This window comes from Anser anser (genome assembly GCF_964211835.1).
Source record: "Anser anser genome assembly, chromosome: 18".
Classification (NCBI taxonomy): Eukaryota; Metazoa; Chordata; class Aves; order Anseriformes; family Anatidae; genus Anser; species Anser anser.
Window position 1 is genome coordinate 2,220,050 of NC_139739.1, and position 19,127 is coordinate 2,239,176.

Sequence of the window (19,127 nt, forward strand, 5' to 3'; positions counted from 1 at the left end):
GAAAAGATTACATGAAGACAAACGCTTCCTTTTCCTCACAAGAGGTGTGATAATTGTGCCTTTCGCGTGCATATCTGAACTGACAGGATATGCTGACGATTTGGGGATGGGAGGTTTTTGTCAATTTGGGTTGCACAGTACGGTAGTTACCTATGAGGCAGCGTATTATGAAGGAGTTAGGGAGTAGGTACAAGAAGGTCTAGCAAGATAGCCTGATCCATGTTTTCAAACTTGATTTCTTCCTTAATTTGCTACCCTGTGTAGGAAGAACTATCTTGCCCGTGCTCTTGCCTCTGAAATCCTACATAAAAGTAGGCTTGTATAGGTCATAACTCAGTGAAGAGAAACTTAAAAGTGCTTTCTTTAAGTACACCGTCTCAGCTGGCAGAACATTGTCGTACTGGTTAGCTTTGTTTTCAGCCCTTCCGAATTAGGTGCCTGGAGAATGCCTATAAATGGAAGATTCTTTTCAGAGCATGTGTGCTCACTCTTCTGTATAAAAAAGCACAGAGCCAAGTAAATGACTCCTAAACTTCCTGTTGCTCCCACTGTGTTAAGGTGACTTGAATTTTTGTGCAAGAGTGGTTTAAATACCTAAAAGGATATATTGAGCAGTAGTGGTGTTCTCCATTCTAAGAATGCTGCTTGAGATCAAGCTATAGACAGGGACAAAGTTATTGATGTAAGTGAAATTTGCCAAGGTTCTTCCTGCTTGACATATATTGTGTAGCTGAATATCCAAAAAGTCAAGGTTAATTTAAAGCATATTCCAGCTCCTCTCCAAGTGGAGCTACATTATATCTGATAGTCCGCTTATCCATAACCAGAAATTTTCAGAGATGCTGTGATAAATGCCTGTATGGAGTTAGTTTTGGTCTCAATTTTTTGCTTGTTTCAGTTTGTTATTATGTGTAGGCTTTAAATACTCTTTTACTGATCAGCCTGAGTTATAGTAGCTCAAATAAGAACTTTATATATGTTGGTTATAGCAAACCTAATACTAATAATGTGTTTGGGGGGTGGGGGGAGTGTTTCCAAAAATCTGAGCAAATTATACTGTGATTTTTTTCTGATTAAAAACTAATTGTAGGTATTCCTGTCCGTATATTCTATTTTAAAGGCTTTATTAGCTTCAAGCAGAACATGCGCTTTCCTTTCCTTATATTTTAAGGTTCAGAATTTCCTAGGAACCTGAGATCACTGGTATATCAGCACTAGGCTGTGTAAGACTGAATATCACCAGAGCCTTGCTTTAGCTGTGGTAAAGGATGTAGCACAGGGATGCTAACTGATTGGAGAGTGAAAATAACCCTCAGTTGCCTGTGTTGTGGGGTATTTCAGCTGAAAATAATGGGAAGTGCAAACTGAGAATACAGTCAGAAAATGAGCAGAGAAGTCCTATGGAAGGAATAGTATACTATTATGTATAATTTCTTACAATTAATTTTGTTGGGGAAAAAGCATTGTCTGTCATTCTATACAGACACTGGAAATCTGTGAGAGAAACGCCAGAACAACTGTTTCTATGCTAGGCTAGAAAATCTGGAATACTTTAGTTCTGCTTTGATGCAGCCAGGCTTTCAGCGTGACCTTCGTGTAAGTGCTGCTCTGCCTGTACAGGTCACCTCGTATCTCCGGTATCTTGGTGTGTGTGTGTGTGTGTGTCTGAAATGAGTGAAGGGCAGTTGATTACCTGAGGAAGGCGTGTGATTTTTAGCGTGCCTTTTAGCACTAACCGAGCGTGCTAGTGACAATCCACGCTGGAAACATCTCCCTTGCTCTTAAAGAATAAGTCTTCGGCTTCCTGGTGCAGTTACCATTTCTAATTAAAGCTGTCATCTGTTCAGGCAGTCAGACGTGCACATGCTCACTGCTGTTCCTTGTCAGACTTGCACGAAGTATTTGATCTTTGAAATGGTTTCACCTTCTTTCTTCCTCAGCAGTAAGTTAGGTATTGGAAGGGCTTATGGGTTAATAAAAATCCTCTGCTCTAGCTGCTAATTCTGAGTTATTTCTTGCCGTCATTGCTGCTTAACTTGCGTTGTCTGTCATGAGAGTTCATAAACAGATGTGGTTTAGGATTAATTATTCCATCTTCTATTTTTCAGGCTGGAATGGCACTTTATAAGATTGTACCCAAAAATCCTTACTATTTTTGGTCCGTGATGAGCCTGATCATGCAGGTATGTACAGCGTTGCAAATGAGTTTGACTTTCACTGCAGGTATAGTGCAAACAGAAACACTTTGAGTGAAAATATAGAGATATTTTAAGTAAAATGTCTGTTTTAACCATTTCTGTGTGATGCTGGGAGGATGGAACCCTCCTGAAACCGCATTACTGAAATGGTCAAAAACAAATGCAGTGTTTTTTAATGCAGCTTAACGGGTCTGTATAAACATGGTTATACAATTTGAGTTCTTCTCTTATCTGGACTGGTACCCTACTGTCTCTTAAGTTAGGAAGGTAACGAATAGCATCTGTACCCCCGTAGACAGAACTGTTCTTCTCTGTCACTAGGCTATAAAGGTTCTAGGAGTTCTGGACGTAGCACGTCTTTCAGACTGCAGAAAGCGTGCAGGAACAGCAGCTCAGCTGTGCTGCTGTTAGGTTGGTCGACTGCTGCTTGAATGTGCTTGACAATGTGCTGGGCAAGCAAAAAAAAAAAATAAGCACAGAGGAGTTAGTTACATTCTCTAAAATACCATACCATGGAAAATAGAAGCATGATCGTGCTACATGTTATTTGCTGGGCATCTTGCTTGTCTGGATTCTCTATACAATGTAATCGAGAGCGAGGGTTTCAGGGTGCTTGTTTAAGGCAGAGAGAGCAGGGTTGCTCTCTGCACGTTGTAGGTGGTTGTTCTGAAGGCGTGGGTTGGGGATATGGGGTTAAAGCATCTGATTTACCTTCTTTCCTCTTCTAGTGGGGCAGTTGGAACTGTTACAGTAATTCTTCCTCTCTTTAGTCTATTTCAGCGCAGGATGAAAACCTCTCAAAGACGATGTTTTTGCCACTAGCTGAAAGAATGGTGGAAAAAATGGTGAAAGAAGATAAGATCGAAGCTGAGGCTGAAGTAAGGCTTGCAGATATTTTCAGCTTGACTTGAATGTTACTGAGACAAGGAATGCAGCGTTAAAGGAAGCTGATTATTTTAACAATTCTCTGAGATGATAATCAGTAGTGTTCTGGAAGTAATGTGAATGTGGTGGGACAGAAGGAAAACAGAGCAGAGGGCTGGGAGAGATGCGTAAGAGTGTGGCCAAGGAATTTTTTTGGCATTTAATTTGACAGATGAAGTACTTGTTTTTGCTCCCTGGGAGGCCCCAAGAGAAACTTTAGGACTGAGAATGGAAAAAAGACCTAAATTCCTGAGTGCTCCACCCTCTGGGATGCTAAAGATAGCTTTGCAGTCCTTGCTATCTCCTAATGACAGTAACAAGAGTCACTTTATTTCTTGGCATACCTGTATTTGTTTTACTGGCAAATTTCATTGCATCCTGAGCTTTCTTTTAAGGTCGAACTTTACTACATGATTCTGGAACGTTTGGAGAAGTATCAGGAAGCCTTAGATGTTGTGAGAGGAAAACTAGGAGGTAACTTTTTCTGTCAATTAATTATCACAGTTGTGTGGTGGAACAGTAGTTCTCTTTTGCTTCGGGTTTGTCCGCTGGCTACAAAAAAGCTGTAAGCAAGCCTGACTCTCAGCATCAGTTTCAAACATTGAAGCAAACTCTGGAGGTGATCTTGTGCAGTTTGCTTTTACCAAACTGCTTATGGTACCTAAGTGTTACATTCAGTGATGAATTTTATACTACGTTTTTATGGACTCTTTCTTTCTGGTGATTAAAATGCTTTTGAAGTTTTAAGGAATTGGGATGTGAAGATTCCCATAGGAAACTTGGCCTTACTCTGAGGGCCTTTATTCTGTTGCATTACTGCTTTGTGTCCTTGGCTGTAAGAAGATGCTTTATTCAGAACGTAGAGAAGGAAATGCATTGATTAATTAAATTTGCCCTTCTGTTTTTAATTTAGAGAAGTTAACAAGTGAGCTCCAAAGCCGCGAAAACAAGTGTATGGCAATGTACAAGAAGCTGTGTAGGTGGCCAGAGTGCAACGCGCTGTCGAGAAGGCTGCTGCTGAAAAAGTGAGATGATGATTTTGCAATCCTACTGAGAGAGCTGAAGGAAAAATCCCGGCTGGCTCTGAATTGCGTTGTTTAGTGGTTCTTATAAATGGTTGTTAAAGCAGAAGAATATCAGGTTCTCAAAGCATTTCCAAACATTTACACTCCAAAGCCTGAGGAAGAAGGCAACAAAAGAGAATGCTAAAGGACAGTGGTGAAGGTCGCAGGGGGAGTCTGTGTCGGTAGCGTAGTTGCTTCTCTTTGACTGAAGGCTGAGTTCAGCGACGTGTTCATGCAATAAACTTGTGTTTTCCCTTCTTATTTCTGAAGGCTGTGCTGGCTGTCCAGCTCTTTTTTTTTATGGTGGGAGAGGAGAACAACTGCATTTGTGTCTAATTTTCTGGTACTTCGTTTCTCTCACTTTGGCCACACTTTATCTTGGGAAATGCATGCAATGCTTTGAACAGATGCATCAGAAGAGAGCATGCTAATAGACCAAATCTGTCTCTTGGAACTGTCAGGAGAGATTTGTCGTTTGGTCTTTGTATTTAGCTACGTCCTAAGCTTAACTACAAGTTAAATACAGAGTCTTGAAGATTAGAAGGTCCTGTATCCACTGTCCAAAGAGACGGCAAAATGTTTATTCCAGAGAAGTTGTTCTTGGTACTAATGTTTGATAGATATACTTGCAGAAGGCAGAACTGGAGGAAAATAAGAGTCTGTTTTTTAGACACTTGAAAGTAGTAAGGGGAGAAACCATCTCGCCACACTGACAATGAGTAGAATTAGTTAGTATAAGGACATTTTATTTGCAGCTTTACCTCTTTGTACGTGACATCTCCTGTTCTGTACTCTGGAATTGTTCTGAACACAGGGAGGTGAAACTTATGGTTTAGCATTTTGTGGAGATATTCATGAGTTGAGTCCTCTGGTTGGAATGTAAATATTAAGCTGAGAATTTGTAACTTGTCTCAATTCTTTATGGAAATTGTCTCCTTTAATACATTTTAAGAAACTCCGAATAATGGCATTCTTCTCAGATGTGAGACCTTTTAAAGGAGAAATGATTCTTGGTACACTTGTGTGTTCTGTAATACAAGTATGCTATTCCTTAAATTCAGTTTTTGCAAGGAATGCAGTTTTAGAAGTGAATTACTGTTTTGGCAGTTCCCTAAACTTTTTGTTCTGTGCGTGCTTTTTGTTTCAGCTCAGATGATTGGCAGTTCTATATAACTTACTTTGATTCAGTGTTTCAACTCATAGATGAATCCTGGGCACCTCCGCTGGAAGAAGAACAGTAAGTTAACAGTTCTGCAGTGGATTTGTTTTTCCTTTGTGATACAGAGGACTTCTTGCCTTCATGTACTGAGTATAGTGTTGTCCCTGTCTTTGGGTGACTTCCTGGTGTCAGGCTCCAAATGATGTCTTCTCCCTGTTTTATTTTGGAGGCTGGCAATAGTCTGTTGGAAACAGCTGTATAAAGTGGTTTGTATGCTGTAGAGCTCTTCCAGTTCGTATTTTTCACGGTGATTGAATTAGAGAATCCATCATGCCAGATTTCCTTAAGAGTGTTCTGGGAATATGCTGAGCACGTGTTTTCAGTGCCCTAGGAATGGGGAAAAAAAATCAAGGAATCTTTTGTTTCTGTAATTGCGCAGGTCTTTGGAAGGAGAGGTACACTATTCTATAGAGCAAGCTGTGAAATTTATAGAAGAGAGGATAACAGAAGAATCCAAGAGCGCTCGGCCACTTCGGGGACCATATTTAGCTAAACTGGAGCTGATTAGACGTTTGCGTTGCAGAGGTTGTAATGATGAATATAAACTAGGTAAGAGCCACTAACTGGATGATAAATTAATCTTTGGGGGAGAACTCAAAACAAGCTCTTTGTATTCAGTGTGAATTTAATTCAGCAACGTGGTATTAAAATCTCTGTGCTGCTTTCAGTATGTAAAGAATTTTGAAAGCATTAGAAGACAAGGCTTGAAGAAAGGAAGGTAGTTCAGACTACTCCAGGCTTGTAAAAGCAATCAGGGAAACGTTTAAAAGGACCTATTGGATTTTAAGAGCATAAGATCCATTACGTTTTGATGAAAAGTGCATTCCTGATGCACTGCTTTTGTAGAAAGTCATGCTGTTTAGCTGTAATAATCTCTGGGTGTTCTTTCTTTTTTTTTTTCCCGATAATACCAGGATTTGTTTTCTTAACAACTTGCATTTAAAAACTGCAGTTAAGGAGTCGGTGAAGGAGAGAGTATGATTACAGCAACATCTGTGCTTACTGGTTCCTTCTGCATTTCCATCCAAAAATAACTAACGAGATAAGCAGAGACACTGTATGCATGTCCGTTATGCTGAGCTCTTATCGGCCAAAGTAGCTTGAATGAAACTCTTAGGATTTTGTCTCTCTCTCCTTGGTTATCAAAGACGTTGAGCCTCTGGTTAAAATCCACAGTAGTGCAGCTATTTGTTCTGTAACTGTTTGTGATCTCAAAGAAAAAAATGAGTTAAAGGTTTCTCACAGTGATTTCATAGGTTCAGCTTTTAATGGAGCATGTTAAAAAGATGAACTGGCCTTTTTCCTAGGTGATCCGGAAGAACTAATGTTCCAATACTTCAAAAAATTCGGGGACAAACCCTGCTGTTTTACTGATCTCAAAGTATTTGTGGATCTCCTCCCATCCAGCCAATACACGAAAGTAAGTAAAGACTAAGATGGTGGCAGGAACTGCAGCACTTGTTTGCCCTCTTGCACCTTTCTCTTGAGACACCTCTGGGTCATATTAAGAGATAGAGAAAAGCTGAATTTGGGTCTGTTTGGAATAGCGAATAGGAGAGATGTATTTGCTGTTACACAGAGCATCCTTCTCCTTTCCCTTCCTACCAATGCCATGCTTTTCCTATTAAAGTTGTATATTGAATTGGAAAGATCCACCTTCTTATCGATGCAGGTAGGGTGCTACTTAGGTGTCTTGCTTGGCTCTGCTGCGGTGCTGAAGAATTGGCACACTGATGCTGATCAAGGGGAGACCAAGGGACCTATTGCAACTTACCCAGAATCTTTCTGAAACGAGCTCCCTTTAATTGAAAAGCCCGTTTGTGCAGGGTCATGAGCAGCTCGTTTAATGACTTCAGCAGCTGGGAATCCCGTCACTCTTCCCATTGTTTCTCTAAGCTATTGTATAAAAAGTAGTACTGGCTAAGGCTAGACAGCTGTTGATAAAATGTTTGTAAACAAAGTGCAGGGAGTGTTGTTGGTTTTCATAGCTTATTAAAATATTTTTTTGACTGGTAATGTAAGCTCTTCGTACAGCCTTACTAATAAGGAGAAAGATGGCCTTGGCCTCTATGTGTTTCTGCTGATATTTTAAGTCAGAAGGTGTGTCCTTACCCCACTGGCAACAGATGCGGTCAGTAGTATAATTAATTCACAGTTCCAGAAGTGGGGGTACCATTGCAAGGTAACCTGTGAGTCTGAAAGCATTGAACGAGTGTTATTTGTTTTTTTTAAGAGTTCTTAACAAAGTTACAGTTCAGTAGCTGAGGATGTGGTGATCTTGCTGGGCCAATATGCAGGTACTCCAAAAATAATTGCCATAATATCAATCTTGAATTTTTGGAGGCATAAACTGAAGTATGCAATGTAGTGATTTGCTTGCCCTTGCCCACCTCAGTAAAATCTCAAACTGAAAATATTTTCAACAAAATCTTCATCAAAATCTATGGGAAAACTAGAATTTTTGTGCATGGCCATCTGTTGCTTCTACCTAGATGTCATGAATGTTTTGCTTTATTTTTGTTTTCCCCAGAGCATGTATTTGCAGTTCTTGTGTTTCAAGACCAAATGTAGTAAGGCTGAATTCATTGGCTTTAACTCATTTTTAAGTCTGTAAACACGACTGAATTTTAAAGCAAGGAAAAAAAAAACTGCTCACTTCTCGTTGTTGTGAGAAGTCTGCTGTCTCCCATTAAATAAAGTTGTAAACAAGAGGCTGCTTTTCTTACAACTTAATTTGAAAAAGTCATTAATCAAAGATGATGACTTCACTGGGCGCACTGCATTGCTTCAGAGTTGAGAGAAAATATAGCTAGTGCACAACCACCATTTCCTGTAAGCATGCTGTAAAGCCTTTTGGTAACTAATTCTTTTAATTGCGTAGGTTATTAGTGTGAGCGTTAACAAGTGCTTGAGATCCCTGTGTGTCAATGTATTGGAAACTTTCCTGAGTTTTTTTTTCCCCCTCTGCTTGATGAAGCTCACTAGGCTGTTAAGCAAAACCCTAAGGTGCTCGTCACCTCCTCCACGCAGGCCCCCAGAAAACCACTGACGTCAGTGTGATGTCAGGGTTTATACCCACACTTCCACCTCATTTCTTTTCTTGGTTCGAGGGAGGAAATGTCGTCTTCTGTTCATGCAGTCCCAGAGACCCTGCAGAATTTAACAACTGTGTTTCTCTTTCAGTTCATCAGTCAACTGCTGGAAGTAATCCCCCTGTCAGTGACAGCAGAGAGCGAAGTCGCGCTGCCAGCTGATATCAAAGCCCTCCAGCAGCACTTGTGTGTGGTGCAGCTCACCAGGTTGCTCGGGATCTATCACGCCATGGATAAGAAGGAAAAGCTGACTGCGGTCCGGGAGTTGATGTTAAGATACCGCCATGGATTGGAGTTCGGTGAGGAAAAAATCTTGAAACTAGTGGTTGCAGTTCGCTCGCAACTCTTTGTGAGTAAAAATTCAGTTTTTCCAGGGGAACAGAACAACACAAGCTCTGGCCTGTATCGCTGGTGTATAGCAGCCGTCGTGCAGCTAGATAATACTGTGTTCCCTCCTTTCTGGCTACAACCTTGGTGTACTTGAATAAATATATTTCCTTTTAATTTTCTTTCTTTTCAATTGTAAAGTAAATGAGGCATTCCTGTGTAGCTCAGATGGTCCATTTGTATGCTCGCAAAGTTGCGTGTGCCTTTAAGCAAAGCCAGGTTTTATCACTGGTGTATGTAGGACAAAAATATAGGCGTTAATATTTATTTTTAAATCTTGCAGTTGTCAAAGTCCTTTCTTGTTCCATCAAGTGTCAACATATGAGGTGGCCAGAATTATTTTTCAAAGTCATGAGCAGAAATTTCATCATTACCAGAAAAAATAACAGAGTTTGTTTGAAGAGCTGTTTTCTTTCAGTGCTTCTATCTGGAGTTTGAATCCAAGAACAAAAGAGCTACAATGGGAGACAAAAAAATGTGCTGCTTTCGCATTTCAAGCAGAATGAATTGGAAAAAATGTATGAAGAGATATAGCATGTGTACAGCTGTTTCAGTTATAAAATCTGGAGTTTTCTTTAGAAATTAAGCAGTGGTTATCATCTGCCAGATGGCTGTGTCACTTGATAATGCTGGCAACGTGAGAAACAGCTGACAGCACTGTAGTGACAAATATTTTAACTATGCAACTCAGGGTGACTTTTGTTTTTCTTTTTAGGGAAAACATGTTTGAAAACTGAGTTGCAGTTTTCAGATTATTACTGTCTGCTTGCAGTTCACCTGCTGCTTGATCTGTGGCTAGAGGAAGGTATGTTTGTAAAATTGCTTAATGCTACCTGGGGCGGTTGTGGTAGGGAGACTTGGGTCCCTGTGGCCGGCGTGTACCTGGCGTGCCTTGTTAGTCCCGTAGCTTTCTGTATTTTGTTTTTCACTCTGGGGTATTTCAGGAGCTTCTTTGTTCAGCTGGCATTTGAGCTTAATATCACTGACCTCTAAAGGAATTTTTTTGATTAATTTGTGTAGGTCCTGGCAGAGCTTTGCTGCTGACTCCTGCAGCTCAGTGCTGTCCCCAGGAGTTTGTTCTGAGTTTCCCACGTAGATACTGTTTTTTTTCTGTCCCTTTGCACGAGTTATGCTGACAACTCCCTTCTGATACCGGAGATGTTTTGAGAGTATTTCTTTCCCTCCCTGACATACTTTGTCTTCTGGATCCCTGGCTTCTAAACGTTTGCTGGGATGTGCTGCTCTGTCTTCAGTATTCCTAGATGCCACATCTGCTCTGCCCGTTAATTCCAGAGTCTGTCCCCAGCGTGTGAGGGTTGTGCTCTGCAGATTTGAGCTGGCTATTCCCTGTGCAGAGTTACTTCACCTTTCTTTCAGAGAACAGCTATGATGCTGGGGTGGGTGCTACGTTTTAAGGGCAGCAACATGACAGATGAATGTCATCCCCATGTTTAAATGCTGAGAGAAGTGTAAAATAAGGAAAGAAGCTTTGATGCCAAGGTGAATTGTGCTGTCAGCGTTAAGTGTTCCTCCCTGATCATACCTGCATGTGTTTTATCTTTGTCACCAGGTGAAGAAACAGCTGTGTGGCAGTGCCTCACTTTCTTAGAAGAAGGGTTATCTCATAGTCCTTCTAATGCTCAGTTTAAATTGCTGCTAATTCGAATCTACTGCAGGCTTGGTGCATTTGAACCTGTTGCGGAGCTCTACTCCAGCCTTGATGCAAAACACATACAGCACGACACCATCGGGTGGGTAGTATATACTGAGAATAATTGGTGGTGGTCATTTCCACTAACAAGTCCTGAGATCTTCCGTTGTCTATGCTGCTGAAAGTTAGCAGATTGTCAGATTTTCACAGTGTTCTGTAAAATATTCTGGAATTATGTGAGACACATCTGCTACGGTGTGGTCCGCCTCTAGTGGAGTATCTTTCCTGGGTGATTTTGGTCAGTTCTGGATCTTGAGAATATTAACTAAACTGTCTGAAACTTGTGAAATGTGTATATCTTGATGTCAGTTGTAGCTAGGTGTTCCTGCTTGTGTCATTGCTCAGCAAAGTGTGGGAGTGCTAGTTAAAGCAAACACACCAAATGTCCTTGCCTTGGTTAGTGTCTAAATAAGTAAAGTTCGTGCTCACTTAAGCTGGATGGAGGAAGTCTTTTTTGTTTGTGTTAGGAAAAAATAAATTCCTTTCTTTACTGTTAAAAGCTTAAATCCTAACACGAATGTTGTGAATGCTCCCCTGTTAAGTCTCCGGAGTCTTCAATAAAGCTGAAGTAGGCTGCAGGTCTCTGAGAGCTGGATTTGAAATTAAGGATTCCCCAGCACGTGTGCTGATGTTTGACTTGCGTTGTGTTGTGTTGCAGCTATCTTCTGACACGCTATGCAGAGTCGCTGGGCCATTACGCTGCTGCATCCCAATCCTGCAATTTTGCACTCAGGTTTTTCCACTCCAACCAGAAAGATGTAAGTTGAATGAAACTTCTGCATCCTTGTAACAGAGCGGTTATGTTGAGAATGCCTTAACAGAAGCCTGTGTCCTATGTAAGGGCTTACAGAACTGTAGTGAGTAGTAACACAGGAATAGTTCATGCAACTTCGTGTTTTTGCAAGAATTTGTAATTTACTGTTTGATGGAGTTTTTTGGAGTTTTTTTTGAACGCTTCTCAAAAAAAAAAGGCATGATTACTTCTAAATGAATGGATTGTGATTTAAGAAAGTAAGTGAAATGTAATGTGGTAAATAAGTGCCAGAAGTCCTATGACAGCAGGACTTTGGAAAGTCGTACAGCAGCCTCGGGGATGGTGGGTCAGGACGTTGATGGCATACGTGCGAGTCCTTTGTATCGCACTCACTGAAGCAGAATGTCTTAGGGATGACTGTCCTGGGCACGCAGCGGTGTGGGCAACGCACACCGTCATAAAACGTAGTAAAAGTGCAAAGAACGAAGTGGGAGAATTTCAGAGGAGAAAAACTGACTTTTGAACCGACAACTAACTGCATTATTTTCAAGTGGTAGGATCAAATTGCAAAGCCTGGTCTTGTACTAACGGGAGTGACCTGCTTTGTTCAATTTGCCCCCAGAAAGTGGTGTGGATTAAAAGAAAGTGGTCTTGAATGAGAACCTTGGTACTGGAATGGAGGAGACAAGGGAGGAGAGTAGCTGAATTCCTCCAGGAGATCAGGTGCTTCCTAAGATGCGTGCCATGAGCGAAGCATCTGTCATACTCGTAGCTTGCTGCTTAGTAGCTGTGCTTGTCATTAGTCTTGCTTGAAAAGAACACTGTGAGCTACACTGACAAGAAAAATCAATTCTGTTTCAGCATTCCCATGGAATTATGAAAAACGGGCTGGGTAGGGGAACAATGGAATAACTCATTTCTGAAATCTCAATGGAAATGCATCAGGCAAATAGAACCAGCTGTAGTCCAGAACAGCGGTAGGGAACTACATGCACAATGCTAGTCCACCTCCCTAAACCTTGCAAGGCAGTCCCGTTCTGAGGAGTGGGAATATGTCCCTGTATTTATGTTATACAGTCTGATCCTCTGTGAGAGGTAGGTGAAGAAAATATTCAGTTTATGTTGTAAGAAACAAAGGTGTGATCTAATTGTAACTCTTCCAGCTACAGAGCCTTTGCAGGCAGCTTAGCCACTGGTCGTACAACTTGCTTTTGCACCATCCCAGCAGTAGATAACATACAGGAGCTGTCTGTACTGAATAGTAAAGATGCCTAAAGATGCTTAGGCAGTAATCCCTCAGAACAGTATCCTTGTGCTGCTGCAGCCCGGGTTATTCCTAGGTACAAACTACCAGTTGCCATTTACCGGTGCCTGAAAGGTAGCTGCTGAGTTACTGTGACCTGTCTGACACAAATTTCACTGTAGGGAAGGGGACGCACATGGATCATGAGGTTGGAGCTTGCTCTCGTCTGCTTCCCTCACTTGCTGATTGTTTAAGCACTGATTCTACTTGCTAAGATTCTCGGGGTTCCTGGGTGCGATGTGTTGTGCTGGAGTGAAGCTCTGGATCCAACCAGCTTTCTCCTAAATGTCTGTTGTTGGTACTGGCAGCTTTTTTTTTTTAACGAGGAGTGACTTGTTCAGTCTCATTTAACATCCACCGAGTGACTTTTTAACGAAAAGCGTACCTGGAACCAACTGTCCAAATAAAATGTTTCACTGCAGTGTGCCAGGTGAAAAAAAAGTGAACTGAAAAAACTACCAGATGTGATTTGTCTGCTTGGGAACGCAGTGTTGTAAAGCAGCAAGAAATCATCTCTCCGGGGAAAACCCTCTGACTGAAGTAGAAGAAGGTTATTCTTTTCGGCATGAATGCTGAAGATGCTAGCGGAGCACAAGCTGGCTGACTCCAGCAGCTCAGCATACGTACGCTGAGAGACCCACCGAGCCACGTGCCAAGTGCTGTCACCAGGAAAATACTACTCAACAAACAACTGAGAAATGCTGAAAAAGCGGTGCCTGAATTGTTCGACCTGCCTCGCTACCACACCTTAAAAGGCTGAAATTGCAAGAGCAGGGAAAATGACGCAATAAGCATCATGTAATGCTTCATGCTACACAACAGGGATGCGTCTCTGGAATCCACTCGTGTCGTGTCTCTTCTTGGAGACAGTATTGCAACCGGAGGACTGTGAGCCGTTGTTGTTCTTGAGGAGCCAAATCTGTCGTGTTCTGGACGATTCCAGAATTCAGAATCATCTTTTTGGTGGGAAACTCATCAAAAGCCATGTTTGTTTGCAAATAGCAAGTGTCTAAAAACAAACATAAGGTACAAATTGTGGAGAAGGAGAATGCTCAGTGCAGGGCACTGCTCATCTAAGGTGATGGTGTGTCAAGAACGGAGAGGAAAAAACAGGGTCTGTACCGTAAGATGTGTCTCTGGTATCACAAGGTCAGAATATGCCACCAGTTTCCGTGCTCCAGGGGTTCTGCTGGGGTTGCCACTTCACGCTCAGGGTCCTGATAATCAGCTTCCCATTCAGGTCCCGTAACAGTATCTAACTGCAGTGTTAACGGAGGACTGTCCTTTCAAGGTTACCTTCTTGCCTGAGTTCGGCTGCTGCCTGCCCCTCTCTAGGGTGTTTATGCTAGCTGGAATGTCTGCTACAAGGTAGAGAGCGTGTCCCTTGTGTTCTGTGCATGGGGCTCTGCTTAGAACAGGAAGGATGGGGTGTGAACAAATCTGATATAAAAAAAAATATGGCTACTGATTCAAAGTGATTGCTTTGGATAAGTAGGTTTTCCTTCTGACTTGGTGAACTTAACAGTCTGAAGTGAATCCTGTTTAAGAGTGGGTCCCATAAGTAGCAGCCATCTAAGCTGCTGTGCAATCCTGACATAATATTCCTGCTCTGGGAGAGGATGCCAAGGACAGGGAGGAGAGAGAAGACGGTATTGCTATATTTGGCCGATGCTAAAAAGGCAATTTCATCCTTCTCAAGATAGTCCTCCTTTAAATATGCAGAATCACAAGTAATCTCTCTAATTTTCTTGTGTCCGTCCGTCTTTAATTTCTCCAGATACTGCAGGCAAACAGAGCACCAACGTGTCCTATGGGGATTTAAAAACCACGTCGATGCAGTTGAATTAGCTACCATAGCGCAATCCCGTAGCCTGACAATGAACTCTGCAAGGCTGTATATCAGAGGGTATGTTGCTGAATATTTGGCATATTTTTTTCATACAGTACAAGTAACCAAATTGCTTAGGAAAAAGACAGAGCTACCTAGAGGACATCTTGTATTTTGGAGGGAGGAAAAAAAAAAGGTGGTTTTTATTTGTGAGTGCTGGCTTCTAGTCTGTGAGCCTTTCCGACAGGTTGAGTCTGCTAGTACAGTACAGATTTCCACTATCCAGGGGTCTTTTTGGTGCCTCTCATCTTCGGTGCATTCCATAGTCATATTCGTAAGAAAATATTTGATTTGCCAGAATTCCTCACCTGTGGAGTAATTCTGATTTAAAAAGACAGCCATCTGTCTTGACTGGGAGCATAAATTGTTCACTCTGTCTATGCGGTTAGAAATTTTTGTTGAAATATGGTGCTTGTTTGGGGCTCCTTCATCACATAAATCTCCTTCTGGAGATTGCTTGGACGTATGTGAAATATTAGTTGCGTGCCTTGTATAGCTGCATTTCATCAGAAGGGAAGCAATCTATCTTACGGACCCTGATAGTTTCCTTTGGTGCTTAGACTGTATTGTAATATGTATGTGCTTCGTGATGTTATTTTGTGATATTGTATTAAAAATCTAATAAAAAAAAGAAACAAAAAAATGTGTGAGTAATTTTTTTAATCTGTGTTGTGGTAATGTGTGATGCACATCCAAGTCAATTCCAGGAAATCTGGGATGTATTTACTTTGTCTGAAAGTACTTCTTAAAATGAAAAAATGATTTGAAAAATGCATCTTTCTTTAAAAAATAAAAAATAAAAGAGCCTTCTAAAATCATCCTTCCCCATCTATAAGTATCTTTCAGTTTGTGGCTACAGGAACCTGATCTTGTTCAGTGTTGGTCTGGTTACCAAATAAGACTACCTAGTGGAGTGGCTGAGCATTATTAAATTAAAGCAGCAAAACTACAGGCTTCTCCCAGGGTCTGAATATCTCCAGATTCTGTACCTCGGGGTTAATGAAAGCCACAGAAATGCAATTTCTTGGCAGTGACCTTGTTAAACTCTTGTCTTGAATTTATAGAAGTAACTAATACAGAGCTGGTGTGTGTTTTCTTGTAGACCTCAGAATACATCATTCAAGCCTACAAGTACGGCGCGTTTGAGAAGATCCCGGAGTTCATTGCATTTAGAAACCGGCTGAATTCCTCCCTTCACTTTGCGCAAGTTCGCACAGAACGGATGTTGTTAGACCTCTTACTTGAAGCAAATATGTAAGTACAGCAGCAGTGAGTGTAATACCTTGCACAGGGAAAAATGAAGATTGATGCATAAGTAAACGTTGGCCAGATGAGACTGTAGTAAGTTGTGCTTGCGGCTCTTTGGCAGAAAGTGAAAGCTGCTCTTAGTTGCTGTCTCCTTGAGCATCCTTTTCTGTACGGTGTGTAACATTGCTGACATCTGAAGAGTTGAGATTCTCTCAGTGGAGAGAATGCGGTCTGCTAGCTGTTATTTTTGTTTCCGGTGATCAGATGTTTGATTTCGTGTTACTTGCCCTTACCAGATCAACCAGTTTAGAAGAAAGTATAAAGTCCATGAGCCTGAGTCCAGAAGAGGATGACATTCCGTGGAAAGATTTGCGTGACAACAGAGACCTGACAGTCTTGTTTAACTGGGATCCAAAAGACAGGTGAGTAGAAATACTCTCAGCTGCAGTCTTGCACCTTTTCCTACAGCATATGGTGAAAGAGGTCCTTTCAGGGCAACACCCGTACTTAAATGTTCTCTAGGCTGGCTAACTGCAAACTTAACATTCATTCATCACTTCTAGCAGTGCTGCCTTTTTACATATTAATACAATTTTCTGAATTTCTGACCACTTCTTCCTCTTAATGCATTATTCAGTAACTTTGGGATAGGCTTTTGTACCTGAGTGCAAACTTTGCATTTTCCTGAAAACGTTTGGTGCCTTTCTCTAGGGACATTTCTGAAGAACATAGGAAACTCTCACTGGAAGAAGAAACCATGTGGTTGCGAATCCGGTCTTTAACTTTAAGGCTAGTAAGCGGACTCCCAACTCTTAGTCACACTATTCAACCAAAGAACTCTGAAAAGACTGCAGAGAACGGCGTCTCATCCAAGATTGATACAATTCGATCTCTGCTTCAGCAGCTGGAAGCGGCAGTGGATTCAGGGAAGAAGTTTCTAGAACAAAAAATTCAGGTACCCATTAAGGAAAAAGCTATCCTCAAATATTAAATGAACGTGAATGCAAGCAGAGAAACTGAATGCATCTGGTAACGTCCAGCAGGCTGCAGAATGCACTTAACTGACCCTGAGTTTGTAGTGTATGAATCTGACTGAGAGATGTGCCAGAGGCAAACACTGTGTTCTGGATAAGGAAAAGCTGCAACACCTTTATCTTTTTCTTTGCTTCTTGCCTAGTATCCTGTCCTTGGCCCTCCTCCTACCCGAATGGCTGGCTTCTTCAGTAATGGCAGCTGTCAATGCCAGACTAGCTTGTTTTATCTTGTTAGTGATATTTATGAACTAGATACCAATGGCTTAGGTAAGTGTTTGAGGGGCAGGGGTGTAACCAGATTGTCACGATGTGTGGTGGGAGGGTGTGATATGTCTCCGCTTGGTTTGAAAACTGCTAGGCATTGGATCATGTGGACCCAAACTGTTACTTGCGTGTTAATTTTTGAATGACACTTACCTTGGAGATGACACCTTAATTTAATGTTTTATCGGACTCTTCATTTTTGTACAGTGTATGTTGATATAAGATATTCTTTGAAAGCAGTTGCATTGGCTTTTCACTGCTAACACTAAATTACATTTAAATGCCTCTTGGTTTTCTGAAAGCAGAAAATACAGAACTTGTAGTTTAGAACTACTTTTATTCACTTATTTGTTTTTATTTTCTTTCAGAAGATTCAGCAGAAATCCAGGAGAGGATAGGGAATAGTTTCAAATCTTTAATAGAACGACTAACAGGTAAGTAGTAACCCAAGAATAAGTAGTGGTAGATACTGCTTCATGTTAAAAGGTCCTGAGTGTGCTGCAAATATGTAAAAATGCGTTAATGCATCTGCAGACCCTCTTGAAATGTGCTTGAAAGCAAGGCTGAGCATCCCCGTGGCTTGTTTGATCGTGAAGTTGTTGCATGCCAGAGATGTCATTACGCTCTGTCACTTCATTACCTTACAGCTTAGTCGTAGCAACTGTTGTCTCCCTGGTACTTGGTCCAAGCGTGGTGTGGAGATACCATTTGTAATGAAATACAGTTTAGAGGAAGCTTTACATCTAGACCTTCCTGAGAGGCTTTGGCCAAATTTATCACTATCCGTGCAAAGCTATCAGAGGACTGATAACTACACTGAGATGCGTGCTGCACAGAAAATGAGTATTTAAGTTGATCTGCATGTCCTGAATAAGGCTTCTCTTTTTTCTTTTCAGACTTGTTCAATAAATGTAAAGGTGACTTGATTGAAGTCAGAGATGGCACCTTGAAAACTCAGCCAAACCTGTTAGAAAACTTAGTCTTCTTTGTTGAGGTATAATTTTCTTTGTTGGAAAATGGAAATTTTGGAGTACTTTAGAGTGGAAATGTTGGGACTTAACACAGTGGAAGTTCTTTGGTGTCAGTCAGTCATGAAAGTGGAGCTCTTGTGTATTCTAACCACTCTTATTCTAACTACTCTGAGTCTTTTCACTAGGTACGGTAAAATAAGTTTAGAAGCCAGTTTCTAAAGTAAATGCAACTCGTAACATACTTGTACCTCTTTTTCCAGACGATCTCCATCACCCTGTGGGTATCAAGTTACTGTGACAGTGTCCTCCGACCTTTTAAATCCAACCTGCAAAAAAAGAAGAAGAAAAAAAAAGAAAGCAGTGTAGCTATGGTAGACAACATACCTTTTTCTCTTCTACCCCCATCCCTCAATCCAGTAATTTACACTGAAAGAAAAATCAGGATAGATGACATTAACTGTTTTGCATAAACTTTTTGCCTTGTAGAGTCTGATGTAGGTTAAGAGTTTAAATAGTTTACTGATTTTTTTAAAATTCCTTTTCTGTTTAAAATCAAATAGCAAGTGTGCCACATCTCTGACGTCACGAGAGCTTTTTAATTAAAAATACAGCTTAAATTATCACAGGCCTTCCTTCCTGAATGTGTTACAGTAAGGTAGTTAACTAGTAGCGTTTCTCTGGGTAGGTAGGTTTAAGCTTAGCAATGTTGTGGGGGAGGAGTAAAATGAGGTAGGTGTTACAAAGTGAGTTGTAATACAGAATAGTCATTTGAAGAGGCATTAACATGTGTTTATAAATTAAAAGGATGTATTTGTTTTTCTAGCCACCTGTATTTACACACTTTCTGGACTATGTTACCGAACTACAGACGTTAACTTCCAATGTAATAGATCACATCAAAGGGCTTGAAATAATTCTGACTGCACTAAAACTTGAAGAGTTGTCCCTCAAGGACACTCTGCTTTTACAGGTAAGAACTTGCATCGCTGTGGAGTGCTCTGTGTACTTGTGTGACAGATAGAAACCTGTTAGGATTGACTTGATGGCTGTTAACCAGATATGAGGAACCA

General features: G+C 41.1%; 1 protein-coding gene across 1 annotated transcript in view; it reads left to right on the forward strand.

The window, feature by feature from the left end:
• NAA25 (N-alpha-acetyltransferase 25, NatB auxiliary subunit) overlaps window positions 1–19,127 on the forward strand; it is a 30,211-nt gene that overhangs the window by 6,047 nt on the left and 5,037 nt on the right. The window contains exons 5-23 of the mRNA XM_083804195.1: window positions 2,109–2,183; window positions 2,969–3,076; window positions 3,518–3,596; window positions 4,036–4,147; window positions 5,334–5,423; window positions 5,785–5,954; window positions 6,713–6,825; window positions 8,589–8,796; window positions 9,600–9,689; window positions 10,455–10,635; window positions 11,254–11,353; window positions 15,643–15,794; window positions 16,085–16,210; window positions 16,500–16,743; window positions 16,966–17,089; window positions 17,455–17,520; window positions 17,983–18,080; window positions 18,318–18,428; window positions 18,881–19,027. Coding sequence (XP_083660321.1) covers window positions 2,109–2,183; window positions 2,969–3,076; window positions 3,518–3,596; window positions 4,036–4,147; window positions 5,334–5,423; window positions 5,785–5,954; window positions 6,713–6,825; window positions 8,589–8,796; window positions 9,600–9,689; window positions 10,455–10,635; window positions 11,254–11,353; window positions 15,643–15,794; window positions 16,085–16,210; window positions 16,500–16,743; window positions 16,966–17,089; window positions 17,455–17,520; window positions 17,983–18,080; window positions 18,318–18,428; window positions 18,881–19,027 — 2,394 coding nt within the window. The remainder of the gene's footprint in view (window positions 1–2,108; window positions 2,184–2,968; window positions 3,077–3,517; window positions 3,597–4,035; window positions 4,148–5,333; window positions 5,424–5,784; window positions 5,955–6,712; window positions 6,826–8,588; window positions 8,797–9,599; window positions 9,690–10,454; window positions 10,636–11,253; window positions 11,354–15,642; window positions 15,795–16,084; window positions 16,211–16,499; window positions 16,744–16,965; window positions 17,090–17,454; window positions 17,521–17,982; window positions 18,081–18,317; window positions 18,429–18,880; window positions 19,028–19,127) is intronic.